At 35.8% G+C, this 21,658-nt stretch overlaps 1 protein-coding gene across 6 annotated transcripts in view; it reads left to right on the top strand.

Moving 5' to 3' along the window:
* LOC136856436 (disabled homolog 2-interacting protein-like) overlaps positions 1 to 21,658 on the top strand; it is a 439,969-nt gene that overhangs the window by 87,221 nt on the left and 331,090 nt on the right. For all 6 annotated transcript variants that reach the window (XR_010858331.1, XR_010858330.1, XR_010858329.1 and 3 more), the window contains exon 3: positions 10,223 to 10,320. Coding sequence is in view for 2 of the 6 variants with exons in the window: in XM_067134311.1 (XP_066990412.1) it covers positions 10,223 to 10,320 (98 nt within the window). In the remaining 4 variants the exon portion in view is untranslated. The remainder of the gene's footprint in view (positions 1 to 10,222; positions 10,321 to 21,658) is intronic.

Below are 21,658 nucleotides of genomic sequence, written 5' to 3'. Positions count from 1 at the left end.
CACCTATGCAGCGCAGGCAGATGCAACAACGCAAGTACGAAGATCATGGAGATTGGCGCATTGTTGAATTTGGCATTATTTACTTTATTGATTATTATCTTCTCGCCCCGCCCCTAATTTTTTAAAAACGATTTATAAGAAAATTACCCTCACTGCATTTTAACGTTAACACTGATGAGGAACACCGTTCAGGTGTTCGAAAGTCTTTGATTTTTACATAGTAATATATTTACTATATAATTTGGATTTTTATTACTCAGATTGTTTTTCATTAAATTGTGAATCTATTAGCAATTATTATTATTATTATTATTATTATTATTATTATTATTATTCCTTGAGATTCTGCTGGATTTCAATGTAGACATTATTATTATTATTATTATTATTATTATTATTATTATTATTATTATTATTATTATTATTATTATTATTATGCCGTGAGAATCTGCTGGACTTGAATTTAGACATATTATTATTATTATTATTATTATTATTATTATTATTATTATTATTATTATTATTATTATTATTATTATTATTATTATTATTATTGCTGTTGGAACCTATCTTTTAACCAACTGTCTCTTTATTGACAATAATGCACTTAATGAACCAAAAGGCGCATTATTGTAATTACCTTTTAAGACGCCTCGTAAAAGAACGATATTAACTTCTCACAGGAAACTATTTAGAAGTAATGACAGACCTTGTAATGAGGAAACAATTACGTATTGTACTGTTATTCGCATTACTACTGGGGCCAGGGAAAATGGTGCCGTGGCTTACTTTGTCGAATGGTGGTTTCACTATCGTGCCCTGGCAAGCAACCTGCGGTCAACGGTGCGTCCGATTTCCGAGCAGTAGGTTTCCGGGGCATATTAATGAAAACTTCAAGTAATTGTTTATTATTATTATTATTATTATTATTATTATTATTATTATTATTATTATTATTATTTTAGAAGATGAAACCTATTCATATGGAACAAAAAAGGTAGTCATGGAAATCAGGAAAACAGAAGAAGGAGGCGAATTCACGGGTTTAGAGGGGCAACTCTCAATCTTATCCTTTGTCGGGCCCGCTGATATAGTGGTTAGTGTCGTGGCACGCCACTCAGGTGTCGTGGGGGTTTGCGTCTTCCCCAGGGCGATGAAAAATCACTGGCTCCGTATCATGATCAGTTACTGCTGCAGTGTGGTGTCTGCTGCAGTGGGAGGTTGAAACCAACATATTCTTTGGAAGCTTGAATTTCAAGTCAATGGCCCCTTTGGTGGGCTTGTTCCATGTGAATAGGTTTCATCTATTGAATAATAATAATAATAATAATAATAATAATAATAATAATAATAATAATAATAATAATAAACAACGCTTGATCATCTCAGGAACGACAAGGGTTAGTCTGGTAACTACCAAGTTTATATTAAAGATTTAAGTCAGAAATTACCTGTAATTACAAGGGCTTTATTTACAAGGGTTTGTGAAATATTATTAATTACAGGAATCAAATTTAGAATTTAGAAATTCATATGAAATTTCTAAAGAAGGATTAACTAAAGATGTCACAGCGACCTGAAGTGTATATTCTTATAACAGGGATATAGATTAGCTTCAATGATTACCAATCTTGTTGAGGCATTACGAGCTTTACCTGGTTATACAAGGCTTAATTGTTTTAATATGGGTTTTATTCTTCTTGATAACTATAATAATGTTTAATTAATTCTCTGGCTATATGAAGAGGTAGATTGACCAATGTGAAGTTCTCTGCCTTCTTAAAGAGGCAGAATGACCTTTGTGAAATTCTCTGCCTTCTGAAAGAGGCAGACTGATTGATATGAAATTCTCTGCCTTCTAAAAGAGGCAGACTGTTCAATATGGAATTCTCTTCCATCCCAAAGGGTAACGCCAGACCAACCCAACACACTCGACGCCAAACAGCTTTTGTGAAGAAAGCTTAAGAAGGAGAGTGAAAGCAGATAGCCCGGCGCCATCTGTTCCACAACATGATGTCACCCGCACCTCCGGAGGAATGTGACTCGCGAGATTGCGTACAGCAAAACCAGTTTATCAAGGGATTAAAGAACACGCCAGTTGCTCTGACACGCCACGAGGCTGGAGGAGCACTGAAGTTGTGGGCCTAATGGGCTCTGAAGTAGGCCTAAGAGGTTTTCCTGTGGCAATGATAGTTTTTTTATCTGACTTTTTTTTTTTTTGCCAAATATCTAGCAAGGCTGAAGTGATGCTGAATTATATAATTCAGTATACGCCTTTATTCCTTAGTGAGGATAGCTCCAGTGAGTCTTTTGGGGTGAGGTTGCGAGCCCCTTGCCTTTTTCTACTTTTTCTAACGGGATTTTAATACAACTGGCCTAATGAGTTATGGCTTTTTGAAACAGGCTAAAAGTTATGATGAGGTCGCAAAATTTACTCTTAATTTTATTCAACAAACCAAACTGCTATGAATTGCTGACTTACGTCCACAGATTCGTCTTGGTGGTATGGTCCGAGTCCAGAGGTATGCATCAGAAACCTTCTTCATTTCATCGCCTTATCTTTGTTTACGATCCGCCCTTGAAGTATAATGTGTGTATGCATATATATATATATATATATATATATATATATATATATATATATATATATATATATATATATATATATATATATATATATATATATATATATATATATATATATATATATATATATATATATATATATATATATATATATATATATATATATATATATAATTAACAATAAAGATATATATATAGAGTATATATATATATATGTACCTTTATTATTAATTTATTTTTTATTGTAAGATTCCAAAAAATTCTCACATCCTATAACCAATGCAAGAACGTAATAACTGAATAACATCATTCCTCTCTCATTTACAGCAAACAGGAACAGAAAACCACACAAAAATAACTCAGAAAAAAAAAAAAAAGAGGAAAAAATGAAAAGCAGAGTCAGGGTAATCGAATATGCAGTCAGGAACGTGAGAAAAAGCCAAACTATCCTTCAAGCGATCTCAGGGACGTGAGAAAAAGGGAGAACGGGTCTTGGAGGAACGGTGAGCCTGGAAAGGGATTGGGGTGGTGGTGGGTAGGGTGTGGTTATCCCGCGGGGAGGGGTTCCGGGTGGCGTTGGGAGGTACCGCAAGGGGAGTGTCTCGTGCCTGTATCATTTCTTGTCGGTTTTTTTTTATTTTATTTTTTGTGGTTGTAATTTTTTCCTTCCTGTTTCGTTGTTATTTGCTTCTTGTTATTTCATTATTATCAGTATTCCTTGTTCCTACTCTATTATATGTAGGGTAAAATTTAATACAGCAATGCTCCTTTCAGTAAATTATTTGATTCCGTTGTTGTTCCTTTGTGAAAGGGGTTACTTCAGAGAGAGAGAGAGAGAGAGAGAGAGAGAGAGAGAGAGAGAGAGAGAGAGAGTCACGCTGTGTGTCATAGTATTGGTAACCTGTCCTGCTTCCCAGCATTATCCTCTCTCTCTCTCTCTCTCTCTATTATATTGGACTTTCTAAGTTCATGGATAGTTGATCACCACTGTACGCTAGAAATCATTGACATATAACCCCATTGGTCATACAAAAACTGTGCTCAGAAGATATATATATCTATATGTGTGTGTAAGTATGTGTGTGTGTGTGCGCTCGTTTGTGTGTTTGTGTGTGTGTGCACATGTATATTACATTCACTGCATAGCTCATCGTCTAACCAAAGAAGTTACGTAACGCCGGGCCAGGCCATTACTCGGATGGGTGACCGCCAGGAAATGCCAAACGCTATCGCCATCGTACATCTATAGGTTAAGGCGTAAGGTAGCAACCTCACCCATGCAGTATACTTGCTAAGGACCGGAAGTGTCGTACCTTCCGGATAATAAAACGACTTCCGGTTACCTGTCCCTTCACACCTATTCGAAAAGGGTTGATGTACAGGTGACGCCTGTGGTGGGCCGTAAAAAGGTTTATGGTCCCATAATGCTCTGCTCTGACAGGACCCGACGCCACGGCGTTTAAAGAGGCAAAATGTTATGGGACTGAATGACGGTTTCGCTTTGAGAGAGAATATGGCTTGTAATCCTTTCTTGAAGGAGGTGAGTATCCTATAGGATCGTCTTTGGAACTGAGGATAGAAAAAGTGTTTTTATTATTATTTATTATTATTATTATTATTATTATTATTATTATTATTATTCAGCAGATGAAACCTATTCATATGGAACAAGCCCACCAAAGGGGCCACTGACATGAAATTCAAGCTCCCAAAAGATTATTATTATTATTTTATTATTATTATTATTATTATTATTATTATTAGGTATTATTATTTTATTCAGCAAATGAAACCTATCCATATGGAAGCCCACCAAAGGGGCCACTGACTTGACAAAGAAGCTTCCAAAGAATAACAGGTGTTCATTTATTAAAAATAAAATAGATAAATTAATTAAAAATAAAAAAATAAATTATAAATAGATAAATAGATTTTTCAAATGAAAGGAGAATAGTATTAGGGTAATCTTAAGAAACAGAGTTGGCAAAATTGGGATTTATTTCGTTTTTCCTTATAGTTTTCTCTCTTCCTAGAGGCGTGAATATTTTAGCCTTTCCCTTTGCCCCACAGTATCAACGAAAGGACCCGAGTTCGATTGCCTTGCCGGGAAGAACACTTTAGGCAATATTCATCAAACCCCATTGTCCTTTAGTTGACCAAGACTGTGCTAGGTACCTGGTAGATAGTTAATTGTGTTGGGTCGTAACCTGAGAGGAGAAGAGTATGAAGCCGGCAGCCTCATCCCAAAGGGTTTGCTGAGATTCGGAAGGATAACACATGAGTTTAGCCACTCCAAGGGCAAAATGTGAGAGAGAGAGAGAGAGAGAGAGAGAGAGAGAGAGAGAGAGAGAGAGAGCATGTTTTTATGATAATGATTAAAAATAGATCACACATACACACCAAAGTGAATTAATGTCATTGGAACTTGTTGCCAAATCAAGCAATCTATCGCAAGCATTCCTGGGTCACAATGCGGCCTGGAAGTTGTAGGAGTAGAGTTCTACTTTAAAATTAAAACAATTATATGGGAACAATATACGTCAAAATATACACACGAAAAAAGCTGTGAATATTCTGCGAGTCTCGGGGTATATTCACCAGGAATTCGGAAATGAGCAATTTTTGAAGTGGCCTTGAAGAAGAAGAAGCAGGCACTCACTAGACCGTAATCCGTCATTTTGCAATTTCCGCAGGGTAAATGTAGGAAGGAGTGTTTTGGCGGGTGCTACAATGGATCATGATACAAGCGTGCAAACGAAGGACTGCAATACTTAAAACTAACGAAAAGGTCATGTCAGTGGTTTTGTGTAATCGGAATTCCTTCAGAAGTTCAAGGGAAGGTGCAATGCTTTACTGCCCTGATAATATTCTTTTTGCATTTTAATACATTTTTATCTGTTTATTAATTTATTTTTTTACGTTTTTTTTGATAAGTGTTATCTCTTCTTTCTGTATTTCCCTTTACTTCCTCTTATTTCTTCCTAATGAACACCTTAACATTCTTTGGAAGCTTCAATTTTAAGTCAGTGGCCCCTTTGATGGGCTTGTTCCATGTGAATAGGGTTCATCTACTGAATAATAATAATAATAATAATAATAATAATAATAATAATAATAATAATAATAATAATAATAATTTAGGAAAAATAAAACATCAGAAATAAAAAAAAAAGGTCACGCGCCCCCTTTAAACAACAAATCAAGTCAAGGAATAGCAGTAGCAGTAGTAATGATTAGCCTTTGGAACGGCTCTTCGTGTATACTTACCCCCACAAGACAAAAGAACTGCGGAAGGAATGCTTGCTATTCAAGCAGCGTTATCAGACTCGTTATGCCAGGGAACCGTGGAATAACGCGGCGGCATTACACTGCCGTCATGCATGCCTCTCTCTCTCTCTCTCTCTCTCTCTCTCTCTCTCTCTCTCTCTCTCTCTCTCTCTCTCTCTCTCTCTGGCGGGGACGTCTCAAGTTCACGGGATGGCAGATGGAGTCTTTCCCTATTGTTTTTGGGTTCCCACATGTAAATTCATCTGTTTTTTTTTTTTTTTATTTTTTCGTGTTCAATTCTCTCTCCCTTAATCTCTTTCTTGTTTTTTTTCCACGAACTTCCTTTACGATACCAAGGTCATCACGCTGACTCATCACCAGTGTTTTCTATCGGTGATGAGTGTCTTATATTGCCTTTTTAGTTTTCTGTACAAGAGAACTATCATAGAGATAGCTATTCGCCTGTCCAACCGCCCTCAGATCTTGAAAACTACTGAGGCTAGAGGGCTGCAAATTGGTATGTTGATCATCCATCCTCTAATCATCAAACATACCAAATTGCAGCCCTCTAGCCTCAGTAGTTTTTATTTTATTTAAGGTTAGCCATGGATCCTGCGTCTGGCAGCACTTTGACTACATCTGGGGAGCAACTGAGTGCTGGCCGGTCGTAGCTCTTGAGAGTTGCATACAGCATTATACACTGTACAGAAAACTCGATTGCGCCGAAGAAACTTTGGCACTTTTTTTTATTTTTTTTTTTTTTTTTTTTTTTTTTTTTTTTGCTCAGGGAGTTCATCCACAATTCAGCAGTTTAAGTGTGAATACAGCAGTGATAACTGTCTTTTCTAATTTAATGAGCCATCTCTTGAATTGGGAAACGGCTTAATGTTGTAAGAAATACATTTATATTTAGAATCTACAGGTAACTTTTTACCAGATATGGATTTGAGCATGAATCGACTTACTCCTTGTCCTGATACTCTGGACGCGAGTTCGAATCTCGACCGAGCATCAGAATATCTTCATTTCTTTCCTCATTTTGATCTAAGCTTTGTAGTAACAAGCGTTTCCAGAGTGTAAAGAACTGAGAGGTTAGGTTATATATATATATATATATATATATATATATATATATATATATATATATATATATATATATATATATATATAACCTAGGTACGTTTATATGTCTGTTGGCTTTCCAAGTTAGCAGTTGGAAATAAAACAAACATATTTAGTTTGTTTAATTTTGTAGCACCTTTTTTTTCGGTCTTGTAAAGTTATGTTTCTATTAATGTTCTGTAGTTTTATGAGGTTGCTGGCGTTGTGTAAGGTTGAGCTATTAGGGATTTCACCATTAATTCACAAATTGTGGAATGTGGGAATGATGTATGTAATTTTTTTAGAACTTCCAATTTATACGTTTCCGCTATTATTATTATTATTATTATTATTATTATTATTATTATTATTATTATTATTATTATTGACAGATATCTCAGTTAAAACTGGCTGCTACCACGGTGGATTTAAAAAGATATGCTTCTATCTTGAGTCAAGGTAGTGTTATTACTGTGACATGCCCTAGGAAGTGCCAATGAATTTGAGTGCAGTTGAAATATGCCCTGAAGTAGAGAATCACCTAGTGAAGGGTTGTGGACCCCTTGGCTTGAGGAAATGCTTCCTAAATGGCTGACAAGCTGGAAAAATGGTTAGTAGCATTTCACTGACCTGAGGGCCCTGGAGACTGCACTGATAAAATATACTCATTACAACAAAAAACAAGTAAAAAATGCGCCGAAGTTTCTTCGGCGCAATGGAGTTTTCTGTGCAGCGTATGATGCTGTATGAAACTCTCAGCCTCAGCCCATGAAACTTTCACCCATGGCCCGGTGGTGGTCTGTGTGTTGGCACCTATAGCAGTGCTAGACACACAATCATGGCTAACTTTAACCTTAAATCAAATAAAAACTACTGTGGCTAGAGGGCTGCAATTTGGTATGTTTGATGATTGGAGGGTGGATGATCAACATACCAATTTGCAGCCCTCTAGCCTCAGTAGTTTTGAAGATCTGAGGGCAGAGAGATAAAGTGCAACGGACAGACAAATAGCCACCTCTATAATAGTTCTCTTTTACAGAAAACTAAAAATGGAGACAGAATAAGGTATTGATATGATCATCAACAATTTGGCATCGAATTATAAAAATTTCAAAAAGAAATAATAAATAAATGATGTGTCAGTTTCACATCTCAAAATAAACAAATAAAAAACAGCTTAGATACAGACTGTGGATGGGGTGAGAGTGAAGGGGGTGAATGAGGGTGGTGGGGGAGGTCTTTTGAACCCTAAATAGGTCCTTTCAGTGGTCCTGCCTTTTACGAGTTGATTTTGTCGTTTTTTTTTTTTATTTTGTTAGTTGTGTTGTGAATGCCAGCGGCTTTTTATTCACTTGTAGATTAGAGCCTTTTAACTGATGTCTATGCAGTCCGATTCTCTCTCTCTCTCTCTCTCTCTCTCTCTCTCTCTCTCTCTCTCTCTCTCTCTCTCTCTCTCTCTCAGTAGCAGTTCACTCGGCTCAAATCCAGTATGCTTCTCTTGAACTGAGCTTTAAATTATGTTCCTGGTTGCCAGTCAACCATTGTGGGTCGCAGATTTGTTTGAGAGAGAGAGAGAGAGAGAGAGAGAGAGATATTCATTGTTCTACTGAATTGTGTACCATGAAATCGGGATTACCTCGCCGAGGTAATACTCACCCCACTAGGGTGAAACCAGTCTTAATAAACGGATAAGACCCTCTCTCTCTCTCTCTCTCTCTCTCTCTCTCTCTCTCTCTCTCTCTCTCTCTCTCTCTCTCTCTCTCTCACTGGATCACTTTGATAAAGTTAAGCCGTTTTGATTTGAGCTCCGTACGAATTTTCCAATGCATTTAAATTAATGTTTATATTTATGATCACATAGATACATTTATATCAGAGAGAGAGAGAGAGAGAGAGAGAGAGAGAGAGAGAGAGAGAGAGAGAGAGAGAGAGAAAGTCAAAATGCTATAGTTACTGTTAATAACCTCAAAGAAAACGGTACATTGGAGAAATAGAGAAAATGGATATTTAATGGGTAACTTATATAATTTCGTGTAGTCAACGTTTAATTTATATAATAAGTACAGTATAACGACCACATTCCCGTTATTTTATTTATAGGTTTTAAACTATAGAATGCCACTAATATTTTATAAAGTTTCATTATTTTATATTCATAAGCCTCAACTTATACATATGGCAGTAATTTTTAGTGGGTAACCCACTTTGAAAATAAATAAATAAATAAATAATAATAATAATAATAATAATAATAATAATAATAATAATAATAATAATAATAATAATAATAACAGTAGGGTACTGATGATCTATAGTATTCAGAAAAGAACATATATTAGTCCCTAAGTAGTAATCTATCAACAACTAGTAATTTGATTAATTTTATCATTTAATATTTACGAATATTCCAATAAGATATGACATCTGATTTATATTATCAATATACGGACATACCCACAGAACTCATCAACAAAGATAACTTACTTATACTTATTATATATGATTTTTTATCATATTTTCTGTCCAAATTTGTTCAGTCAAAAGGACCTGAGGATTTGAACGTTAAATTATAAAGAATTTCACTATATGCAAATACATCAGAAGGACCAGAGTGTTAAAAAAAAAGCCCCAAGTCTGTCACCTCCGTAGGGGGGTAGGGCCGTCAGTGCACCTCATGCGGCGCAATGTAGGCATTACTTCGAGGCCTCTAGCTCCAACCCCTTACATTCCTTTTACTGTATCTCCGTCCATATTCTCTTTCTTCCATTTTACTTTCCACTCTTTCCTAACATTTGATTTTTAGTGCAACTGCTTCGAGGTTTTCCTCCTGTTACACCTTTCAAACCTTTTGCTCTCAATTTCCCTTTCAGCGATGAGTGATTTCTTAGGTCCCAGTGCTTGGTCTTGGGCCAAAATTCTACATTCAATTCCGTTCCAAGTCTGTGATGGATAAAGAAGATTCTTAGATAAAAAGAGGCTTTGACAGAGATTGAAAATTTGTAAGTTTCAAAAGTTGTTGCATAGGAGGAGAATTCAGTCAGGTATACATTGGGTTAGTAAAGAAAAAGCTTTATATAATTTGAATATGACCAAGATTTGAACCGAGTGGGGGCAGTGATTCTGATGGGGGTGTGTGTTTGTGTGTATGTATGTGTAATCGTGTGTACATAGAAAGGGTTTGAATATGCTTATTTACTTATATATATACATGTACATTGTATTGCTTTTTTGAGACTTGAATTTTATTTATTCTTCTGTATTTCCACAGTAGTGGGAGAGAGACTGAGCTGTCGTGGTGGAGACGGGAGTCTGCGGTGGGAGCCTCTGCTGTGTGTCCTGCCAGAGGGACTCACAGCCTCGCACGGGGTAAGTAGCCATCCACGTCAAGGCTCCGGAACTCTCTGCTTTCCCAGTTGTTCCCGGAGTCGAATTATTCCTTTTTATTTTAGCTGCATGACACATCGTTCCCTGATACAAAGTGGATGTATCATTTGTATTTTCTCCTTTTTCTCATCAATTGGAGGCTCGGGAACTTTACCCTCCTCCTGTTTTCCTGAGTCAACTTTTTTGAAAGTTTTATATATATATATATATATATATATATATATATATATATATATATATATATATAATTACTAACCAAGCAGAAACCACTGAACGGGTTGTTTTCAAATTATTTTTTCATCGAGCCTCGAGTTGAATTCAAACACTTCCCTTAACCTCACGACCGAATACAATATATGAGTTATTATTATGGATTTTTATTTTCATTATGATTCCAGAAGAATATTGCGTTTTAAGCTTATCTCGTAGTGACATTATTTTGTTTTTATTGTAGTCTGGTCTGGTTCAAGGGCTTTCTGTACTTTATCACGGCCCGTATATTTTCGCGAGTTGAACTGGAATGTTTTTTGAATTTGTTATCGTTTTGAACCTTTATTCTTGTATTTTTTTTTTTTTTTTAGTATTTGACGTTTTTGCTATTAATATTTCATATTAATATCTAATTCTATATAAGATGGTCGCTTTTCGTTCCTTTATTACCTGTAACAAACCTTAGGTGTCGGGTGTAGTGATTCCTTCTCTGTTACTCCTGCAGAGTCGACTCTCTCTCTCTCTCTCTCTCTCTCTCTCTCTCTCTCTCTCTCTCTCTTATTCTGTTGAGATGAAAGATGATATTCCTCAGGCTTGCTCGTAGCACCCGTGATGATGCCCATTCACACATTTACATGATAAAGCTGCATTCTACTGTCTTTTCTTTTTAGTTTTCTGTAAAAGAGACTATTATAGAGATGGCTAATAGTCTGTCCAGCAGCACTTTTTCTGTCCGCCCTCTGATCTTAAGAACTACTGAAGCTAGAGGGCTGCAAATTGGTATGTAGATCATCCACTCTCCAGTCATCAAACATACCAAATTGCAGCCCTCTAGCATCGGTAGTTTTTTTTATTTTATTGAAGGTTAAGTTTAGCCATGTATCGTGAGTCTGGCAGCGCTTTCTGGATGAGTCTCCGACGCACCTTCACTCGACCGCATCTGGGGAGCAACTGGGCGCTTAGCCCGGTCGTAGCTGAGAGTTTCATACAGCATCACACGCAAATTTTACTTGTTTTCTTATTCTTTCGGCCCCGGGCTAGATAACGGCCTCAGGATGCCTCAGCTTCTACAGGAAATAAGATGAAGCGGGTAGCAATGAAACCTGACGCCCAGCAAATAAGAAATCAAGAGGACTGAGGAAATACGGAGCGCGGATACACCCACTTAATTTCTCAACAGGAACGACTGATATGCAAATAACGTGACTGGGGTAATTAGGCGCCGCCCCGCCTTTTCGCCCGCGGGATGTTTACCTGTTATAGAGTCATTAATGGCTAATTACAGGTGGCGTACAACTGGGTCAAGGCCCTCATGTCTGGAACTCCCAAGAGTGTCGCTGGGTGGTTGAGTAGTGTCTCTGCGGTGAATAGTTTGTTGGTTTTTTGGTGGTGCATCTCAAATATTCCCTTATATATTATTATTATTATTATTATTATTATTATTATTATTATTATTATTATTATTATTATTATTATTATTATTCAGAAGCATAAACCCATTCATATGGAACAAGCCCACCAAAGGGGCCACTGACTAGAAATTCAAACTTCCAAAGAATATGATTATTATTATTATTATTATTTTTTTATTATTATTATTATTATTATTATTATTATTATTATTATTATTATTATTATTATTATTATTCAGAAGATGAACCCTATTCATATGAAACAAGCCCACTGGAATCTGAATAGGGATTATTAATAATAATATTATTATTATTATAATTATTATTATTATTATTATTATTATTATTATTATTATTATTATTATTATTATTATTATTATTATTATTATTCAGAGGCATAAACCCATTCATATGGAACAAGCCCGCCAAAGGGGCCACTGACTTGAAACTGAAGCTTCCAAAGAATATTAAAGTGTTCATTAGAAAGAAGTAAGAGGAAGTAGAGGGAAATACACAAAGAAGAGATCAGTTATAGAAAATGGAAAATAAAATAACACATAAATAAATAAATAAAATTTAAGTATTAAAATACAAGGAAAATGTTATTAAGGTAGTAATGCAATGCATCTTCGCTTGAACTTCTGAAGAAGAAGTTCCAACTCACGACATCCTCAGTAGGGAGGCTGTCCCACAGTCCAACGGTGGGAGGAATAAAGGACCTCTGGGACTTTGGAGGAGTTGGACAGCGAGGCTAAACATTTACAGCATATTGCTGCTTCTGCTGTTCAGCAGCTCTCTCTCTCTCTCTCTCTCTCTCTCGGTAGGAAAAGGCGATCAGGAATCAGTTGTGAATGTCAAATATCTCTGTTGAAATACTTATGTATTGTATATGTATATATATACATATATATACTTATATGCACATGCCTATATCTATGTACAGTATATATGTATATTTATATATGTATATATGTATATATATGTATATTTATTATGTGTATATACAGTATATATATAATTATATATATATTAAATATAATATACTGTACTGTATATATTTATGTATGTATGCATCCCAGCACGTAAAAAATATATCAGATATCTTCAGACTCAATCATAAATACACAATCAATCAATTAAGATCAAAGGCACGTTAAAAAAAAAACGGTATTGACGAAAAAAAAAATACATTCTTATTCCATTCCATATTTCCTGTGTTATTCCGTGTATGTGTGCGTGGTTTCTCTCTCTCTCTCTCTCTCTCTCTCTCTCTCTCTCTCTCTCTCTCTCTCTCTCTCTCTCTCTCTCTCTCACAAAGAACAAAACCGCGACACGAAGACTGTTAGAATGTCCGGCCTTTCGTTTTCAGGAGCAATTAATACCTGGAGGAAATGCTACCGCACGGAGTCGCCGGACAGGTGAGGCCCGGGACGCAGGTAGCATAATGGCGTTGTCCGCTCCTAAAATATTCGACCCTTTTCCCGTTCGCTTTCGTACTGTGTCAGTTCAGTTTTAGAACTTCCAGCCTCCCTACAGAGGACGTCGCGCAGTTGGAACTTCTTCTTCTTCAGAAGTTCAGGCGAAGATGCAATGTGTTACTATACCCTAATATACTGTTGTCCCTGCATTTTAATACATTTTTTATCCATTTGTTAATTTATTTATCTATTTTTTTTTCTTTTTTGATAAGTGGGGTCTCTTAATCTTTCTGTATTTCCCTTTACTTCCTCTTACTTCTTCCTAATGAACGCCTTAATATTCTTTGGAAGCTTCAATTTCAAGTCAGTGGCCCCTTTGGTGGGCTTGTTCCATATAAATAGGGTTCATCTACTGAATAATAATAATAATAATAATAATAATAATAATAATAATAATAATAATAATAATAATAATAATAATAATAATAATAATAATAATTCAGTTGAAAGAATTGATGGAATTTAAATTTTGTTCTTTTTGGTCAAGGGAAATGTTTCGTCGGCTGTTTTGACGTCCGATTTGCTATGCGTTGATGTTTGTGTTGGTTTGTGACGCATTACGACGCAAATCTCTCAGTTAGCTTGTAAATATACCATTAATTCTCAGTTGTTTGTTATCAGTTTTTAGTGATTTTGTTCTGCATTTGTCGCAGTATGACAAAACCAGTCATTTAGCTTTTAAATATAATTACAATCTACCAGTTGAGAAGAATGATGAAAAATTTGTTTGGGCATTTTTGGGGATATGGTGATTCTACCAAGGATTTCCATTCATCTTATTTGCGTTATTTCTTGGCCTTTTTTTTTTTTTTTTTGCTTTTGAGACGTAGTTTAATATAAATCATTGTCTTTATCTTGTAATATAGGTTTTAATATCTCCTGAAAAAAGCGTTCGAGTGCGATATACATTTTATTTAAGTAATTTTACAGACAACTAAAAAATCTTTCTAATTAATTCCACACTTTAATATATTTTATCTCTGATCTTAGTCAAACAAAATATCTCTGGAACACGTCAAAGGGTGGTTTGGCCAGCTCTCAAAAAATGACTGACAAAGTGTCTAATACCTGCGAACAATTAAACAGTTTAGCAAAAAATAGGCAAATATTTATTTCAGGTATATCCTTCAGACTTCTACTTCTGAAAACGATGGATCTTCATATGACACGGACGCTGAAATATGAATATTTTTCATATTTCTTGGAAAACCGTACATAGGATGTCCTTCTGCTCGTCTTATCTCTCATTTTCTTGAGAAACCATTTGTTTGACGCGTTCCAGAGCATTTATCTCAGGTGATAAACTCATATGTGGAGGTTTAGAAAATATATTAAAGTTTTAAATAATTAATAGAGCTCTTATAGAAATTTTTTGTCTGAGTCCGCACTTTTTCTGTCCGCCCTCAGATCTTCAAAACTACGGAGGCTAGAGGGCTGCAAATTGGTATGTTGATCATCCACCCCCCAATCATCAAGCATACCAGATTGCAGCCCTCAAGCCTCAGTAGTTTTTATTTTATTTAAGGTTAAAGTTAGCCATGATCGTGCGTCTGGCAGCGCTGTAGGTACCAACAACACAGACCACCACCGAGCCGAGGCTGAAAGACTCATGGGCCGCAGCTGAGAGTTTCATGGGCCGTGGCTGAAATTTTCATACAGCATTACACTCTGTACAGAAAACTCGATTACGCCGAAGAAACTTCGGCGCATTTTTCACTTTGTTTCAATTGTTTACAAGAATGGGAGAAACTCTTTTAGGTGGTGAGAGATTCATTTTGTCTGTGATTGTTTGCAAGAGTTGGTGAAACTGTTTGTTTGAAGTTGGTGAGAGATAATTTGTTTTGATTATGATTATCATTTATATATATATATATATATATATATATATATATATATATATATATATATATATATATATATATATATATATTATATATGTATATGTATGTATGTAATATATATGTATGTATGTATATGAATGGACGGTCGCCAACTTATTTTTAATCTACTTTGTTCCGTCTTACTAAGATGAGCCCAGGTGTCGGGTTTCATAATTCTCCTGTTATTTTGCATACAAAGGAATTCTTTATTGTCTTAATAAACAGATATTACAACGCATATCCTTGATAGTGATGAGTCAGTCTCTCTCTCTCTCTCTCTCTCTCTCTCTCTCTCTCTCTCTCTCTCTCGTTTTGAATGCTTTTATCTATTTATGGATCCTACGTTTGTACCTAAGAAATGTCAAAATAAACCTCATTTTGTTTTATCTTTTATTTTATAGTTTAATATATATGTATGTGTGTGTTTTTGTATATATATATATATATATATATATATATATATATATATATATATATATATATATATATATATATATATATATATATCAGTATCTATAATCCAAATCATGTAACAGAGGATGAATCCAAACAAAAAATAAAACGACATTCAACAACACATTAAATCCCAGAGCTGCCAAATCAAAGGTTTTGTCTTCTATACGACAGTTCCCAAAATTACAACCTCCTCAAACAGCACGCGTTGCGTCATGGGATAGACAGATGAATAGATAGATAGTATTCTTTCCTTTGTACGCCCTCCCAAAAGACGCCCACCCATGACTCACTGAGACTCTCTTGTCGTTTTCCGGCCGCGTTCGGGAGGATGAAACGAAAAGGGGGGCGCGTTCAGGAGGACGGTTTACTTTGTTTTGGAAAGGACGTGTTCCGATCTTGTCGCTGGCCTTGTCTTCGTTCGTTTTTATTGCTCTCTCTCTCTCTCTCTCTCTCTCTCTCTCTCTCTCTCTCATTTGTCACCTATTGCTAATTTGTATTATTACTTTCAAATTCTCTCTCTGCAATTTGTTATCTACTGCTAATCCATATTATTCCTTGAAAGATCTCTCTCTCTCTCTCTCTCTCTCTCTCTCTCTCTCTCTCTCTCTCTCTCTCTCTACTTTCTTTATCTGGTGACAGAATCCATTACCAACCACACCGTTAATCCAGGCGCTTAGTACTGTATCTGGTTAATACCCCATTTTTTTTTTTTTTTTTTTTTAATTTCATGGTCTAGTGGGCAAGGTACTTTTCTACCCAACGAGAGGGCCAAGGTTGGTATCTTGGTGAGGCGGAATGATTTAGGTACACACACACACACACACACACACATATATTATTTTGAGCAGGGGAATTGATTGTACTGAAATATAATAATAGTAATGTTCAGTCCATATTCACTCGTTCAATCGTATTTATAAATCATTTTGATTTTAAGACTGCACTTGAAAGATTGAACAAATGTTCTGACATTCTTTTGATTTTAAGACTGCACTTGAATTATTAACAATTGTTATTACATTCTATTATTATTATTATTATTATTATTATTATTATTATTATTATCATTATTATTATTATTATTAGAAGATGAAACCTATTCATATGGAACAAGCCCACCAAATGGGCCACTGACTTGAAATTGAAGCTTCCAAAGAATATTAAGGAGTTCATTAGGAAGAAATAAGAGGAAGTAAAGGGAAATATACAAAGAAGAGATCCCACTAATTAAAAAAGAAAAAATAAATAAATGAATTAAGGTAGTAGGTTTATGGCCGATTTGTATAGGAAAGGATTATCTTTTCATCTCTTATATTGGTGTGTTCAGCTTGTCGCTCAAAGGAGCTTGAAAGCGGTTGCGTTTCTTTGAAGTTCCTGAACGAGCTTTGAATTGATAATTAATTTCAGGATTTTTCGTTTAGTTTGAAGGAAGTACAGTGGTGATATTTTTATTATTAAAATTGAATCTGTACAGAGAGCTTTTGGGAATCTGTTCGATTCCCACTTTTTCAATCTGATTGGGAATGGGAATTGAATAGATTCCCGAAAGCCCTGTGTACAGATTTTTAAAAAATATATGTACCCATCCATAAATGTAGATTTGTTTCTCCATTATTATTATTATTATTATTATTATTATTATTATTATTATTACGAGCTTGTTGGCGCTTGCTACGCTGGGCTGGAACCCGGCGCTGACCATCATGTCTCCCCTACCCTCCCAATCCCCTACCTAACCCGCCTCCACTCGGGGCGGACAAACAGGTTTGTGGGAGGAGGATGGATGTGTCATGTCTCCCCTACCCCCTGTTTCCCTACCTACCCCGCTTCCACCCAGGGCGGACAAACAGGTTTGCAGGAGGATGGTGGATATCCCCCATTCCCCTACCTACCCCGCCCCCACCTGAGTCGGACAAACAGGTTTGCTGGAGGAGGGTGGATGTCACCCCTACCCTCCTGACCCCCAACTACCCCGCCACACCCGGGGCGGACAAACATTTTTGCAGGAGGAGGGTGGATGTCACCCCACCCTCCCGACCCCTAACTATCCCGCCACACCTGGGGCGGACAAACAGGTTTGCAGTGGGTGGGTGGCTGTGTCATGTCTCCCCTACTGTCGCCCGGGGGAGGACAAACAAGGGAGATCCACTCGGATTATATTATTATTATTATTATTATTAGTAGTAGTAGTAGTAATAGTAGTAGCAACAACAGCATTGTGAAGTGAAATTAATTAGTTATCGAAGGCAGCATTGTTATGGCAACCACTACCTCCAGCTGTCCGGTCAAACTGTTAATTAAAATGACAAATTTATATTCAAGTTGTCGTCTGTCATCTTGGCCACGTTTGACAAAGGAACAGCTGGCGTTCAGTGGTGGTTGGGCGTGCCTCATCGAGTTATTTTAATGAATATTTAATGTCTTCTCGTTGGGGAACAGGTGTCAGACAATAGAGAAAGTGTTGATATGCAGTTCGGGATTCTGGATGGAATATTGTAAACATATATATATATATATATATATATATATATATATATATATATATATATATATATATATATATATGTATTTATATATATGTATTTTTGTATACATATATATATATGTTTATATATATATAAATATATATATATATATGTATGTGTGAGTGTGTGTATGTATATATGTATATAAATGTATGTCTGTATGTATGTGTGTATATAGAGAGAGATTCCATTGAAGAAAAAAGTGTCAAAAATTCAATTAAATCCAAAGAAACGGAAGAGAGAGAGAGAGAGAGAGAGAGAGAGAGAGAGAGAGAGAGAGAGAGAGAGAGAGAGAGAGAGTCAGTCAGTCTAAGCAAAACAAGAAAACACCATTGTGTGTCCCTCCGTGAAAGATATCGTGTCTTGCGGATTATCAGCGGCTGGGTTTGGGGGGAGGGGGGCGTGTTGCCCATCGGGAAAGGGTGAATGGTTTGGATTACACCTGCCCAGGTGATGGAATGGGCGGAGCCGGTGAGCTGAGATGGAAATTGGGCCTCTTTTTGGGGTGGGGTGGGGCGGGATGAAGGTTTATCTCTCACTTTATTTCCGCAATTATATGAGTTTTGTTTTCTATTTTTGCTTTAGTTAAATTTTCTTTTATTTGTCTTTCTTTATTTGGTGTTTTCATATCATACGTTTGTTTGTTTGTTTGTTTAGGCCTGTTTGTTGCTCCGCCTTATGTTATCGCCTCGTTTATCTCGTTTGTTTTTGAGGTTGTTTCGTACCGGTGTGTTTGTTTGTGCTTACGTATTTGTGTATGTTATCGTTTATATTTTATTTACTCTTATTTTCCTTGTTAGGTTTTGCTTCTGTCCTTATATATGTGGTTTTATATTTCTCCTAATATTCTTCTCTATTTTGTACACTTGTTTAACTGATTAATTTATCTTTCTTCATTATTTTCTTTCTTTGTGTATTTGTGTCCTGCGTCGGGATTCAAATATGTGTATCCTGTACACCGTAATGATGTGTGTATTATGCAAAAAAAAAAAAAAAAAAATATATATATATATATATATATATATATATATATATATATATATATATATATATATATATATATATATATATTTTTTTTTTTTTTTTTTCAAGTCAGTGGCTGCTGTGGTTGGCTTGTTCCACATGAATGGTTTCATCTACTGAAGAATAATAATAATATAATAATAATAATTTAATAATAATAATAATAATAATAATAATAATAATACTAATAATAATAATAATAATAATAATAATGTCTTACTGATTCTCAGCTAAGTGTCAGAGTCCCTTCAAATAATCCTAAAAATTTAGGATAATATGATATTCCTATGCTTGTTGGATACATAGAAATATCATCATGGTTTTATAGTATATATATATATATATACATATATATGTATGTATATTTGTATATATATTATATATATACAGTATACATGTATGCATGTATGTATGTATCCTGCATCCATATGAATGCATGCATCCTGTACACAGAACTGCTATTGGAGTTATGTATCCAGGTGCCATTAAGATATAAGCACCTATGCATTCAGACACCATATGAATGTATGTATCATGTGACCATAAGTATGTATGTATTCTGTAACCAAAAAGGCCGCCTGTATCTATGCATTAAGCAGCCATGGCGATGTTTCTATGTATCCAACAACCGTAAGAATATTAAATGTAACCTACAATTTTAAGGAGTATTTAAAGGGAATCTGACACCTTAGTTGAGAGTGTAGTAAGACTTTTTAACACATTTTAATACTATTCTCCTTTCATTTTAATACATTTTTATCTATTTATCTATTTGTTAATTTATTTTTTTATTTTTCAATAAGTGTTATCTCTTCTTTCTGTATTTCCCTTTACTTCTTCTTACTTCTTCCTAATGAACACCTTAAGATTCTTTGGAAGCTTCAATTTCAAGTCAGTGGCCCCTTTGGTGGGCTTGTTCCATATGCTTGTTCCATATGAACAGCTTGTTTCATCTTCTGGGATTGTTCCATGTGAATAATAATAATAATAATAATAATAATAATAATAATAATAATAATAATAATATTTTTTAAACACTTTTTAAGTAATTCCCTTCGAAGAACCACGACACAAGTAGTCGAATGGTCGAGAACGAACCACGAAATATGTCGAGGGGGGGAAAAAGGAAGAACCTCAGTCTCAACAAGGAACCTCAAATGAAGAAGGAGCGAAAAAGGAACCACGCCTCGGAACCTCAAAGTTCACAAGAAGAAGAAAAACAGAGACGAGGAACTACGAGACCCTGGGTATTCAAATCAGGAAGACGGGAGGTGGGAACCCCATCCCCGTAATGATGGGAACTTGTTGAAAAGAAGATTCCTCCGATGGGATGATAAGCAGAGAGAAAAACCGGTCTTAAAGAAGTGAGGTTTTGGATGGAGGGACTGGGATGGGAATATTGCAATGATGAGTATTGGATGGAGGTTGTCATATTACGGGTATTTTCTTTTTGCCCTACCCCGGTGTACCGTCGATGCCCTGTACCGCTATGTTTTATTCTCTCTCTCTCTCTCTCTCTCTCTCTCTCTCTCTCTCTCTCTCTCTCTCTCTCTATATATATATATATATATATATATATATATATATATATATGTGTGTGTGTGTGTGTGTGTGTATGTATATATACATGTATTCATATATATGTATATTTAACCCTTTTATTAATGAGAGAGAGAGAGAGAGAGAGAGATAAAAGCCCTTTGATCCCGGCGAATATTATAGGATGAGGCTGCAAGCCTCACGCCTTTCTCCACTATGTTTGCAACCCACCTCAGTCGAATATCTATCAGGTAACTCGTTTACAGGGCTTTATACTAAGGCTTCCGAAATTTTTCGACTACCTGGTCATTTCGCTGGAAATGAGTGGTGAGGTCATAGGAGGAAATGACCTCTGACCTATTTCAGGGTCCCTTGGGATGAGAACAGTCATCGAGTCCAAATGATTACGCGTGGGCAAAAAGACTGGGAACTCTCAGGTGGCCTTGATGTCGGGGGAAACACTGTTCCCATGATTTGTCTCCTCTCTCTCTCTCTCTCTCTCTCTCTCTCTCTCTCTAGATGCTAAGTTCCTTGAGGTACTTAGCTAGACGATCTGGGAATATGGTCTTCGTTTGCATTTTTTATTAGTGATGTTTTTCTTGTTTTACTCAAATTCTCTTTGTTTCATAATTGAGAGAGAGAGAGAGAGAGAGAGAGAGAGAGAGAGAGAGATTTTGGTAATCGTGTGTGAGACCTTATAAACATGTTTTGTAAATGTGTGTGTGTGTGAGAGAGAGAGAGAGAGAGAGAGAGAGAGAGAGAGAGAGAGAGAGAGACGAGTTACAACTGGTTAAACA

Source organism: Macrobrachium rosenbergii, chromosome 35, assembly GCF_040412425.1.
Source record: "Macrobrachium rosenbergii isolate ZJJX-2024 chromosome 35, ASM4041242v1, whole genome shotgun sequence".
Classification (NCBI taxonomy): domain Eukaryota; kingdom Metazoa; phylum Arthropoda; class Malacostraca; order Decapoda; family Palaemonidae; genus Macrobrachium; species Macrobrachium rosenbergii.
The sequence above is the reverse complement of the archived record's forward strand: the minus strand, read 5'-3'. Positions and strand labels throughout refer to the sequence as shown.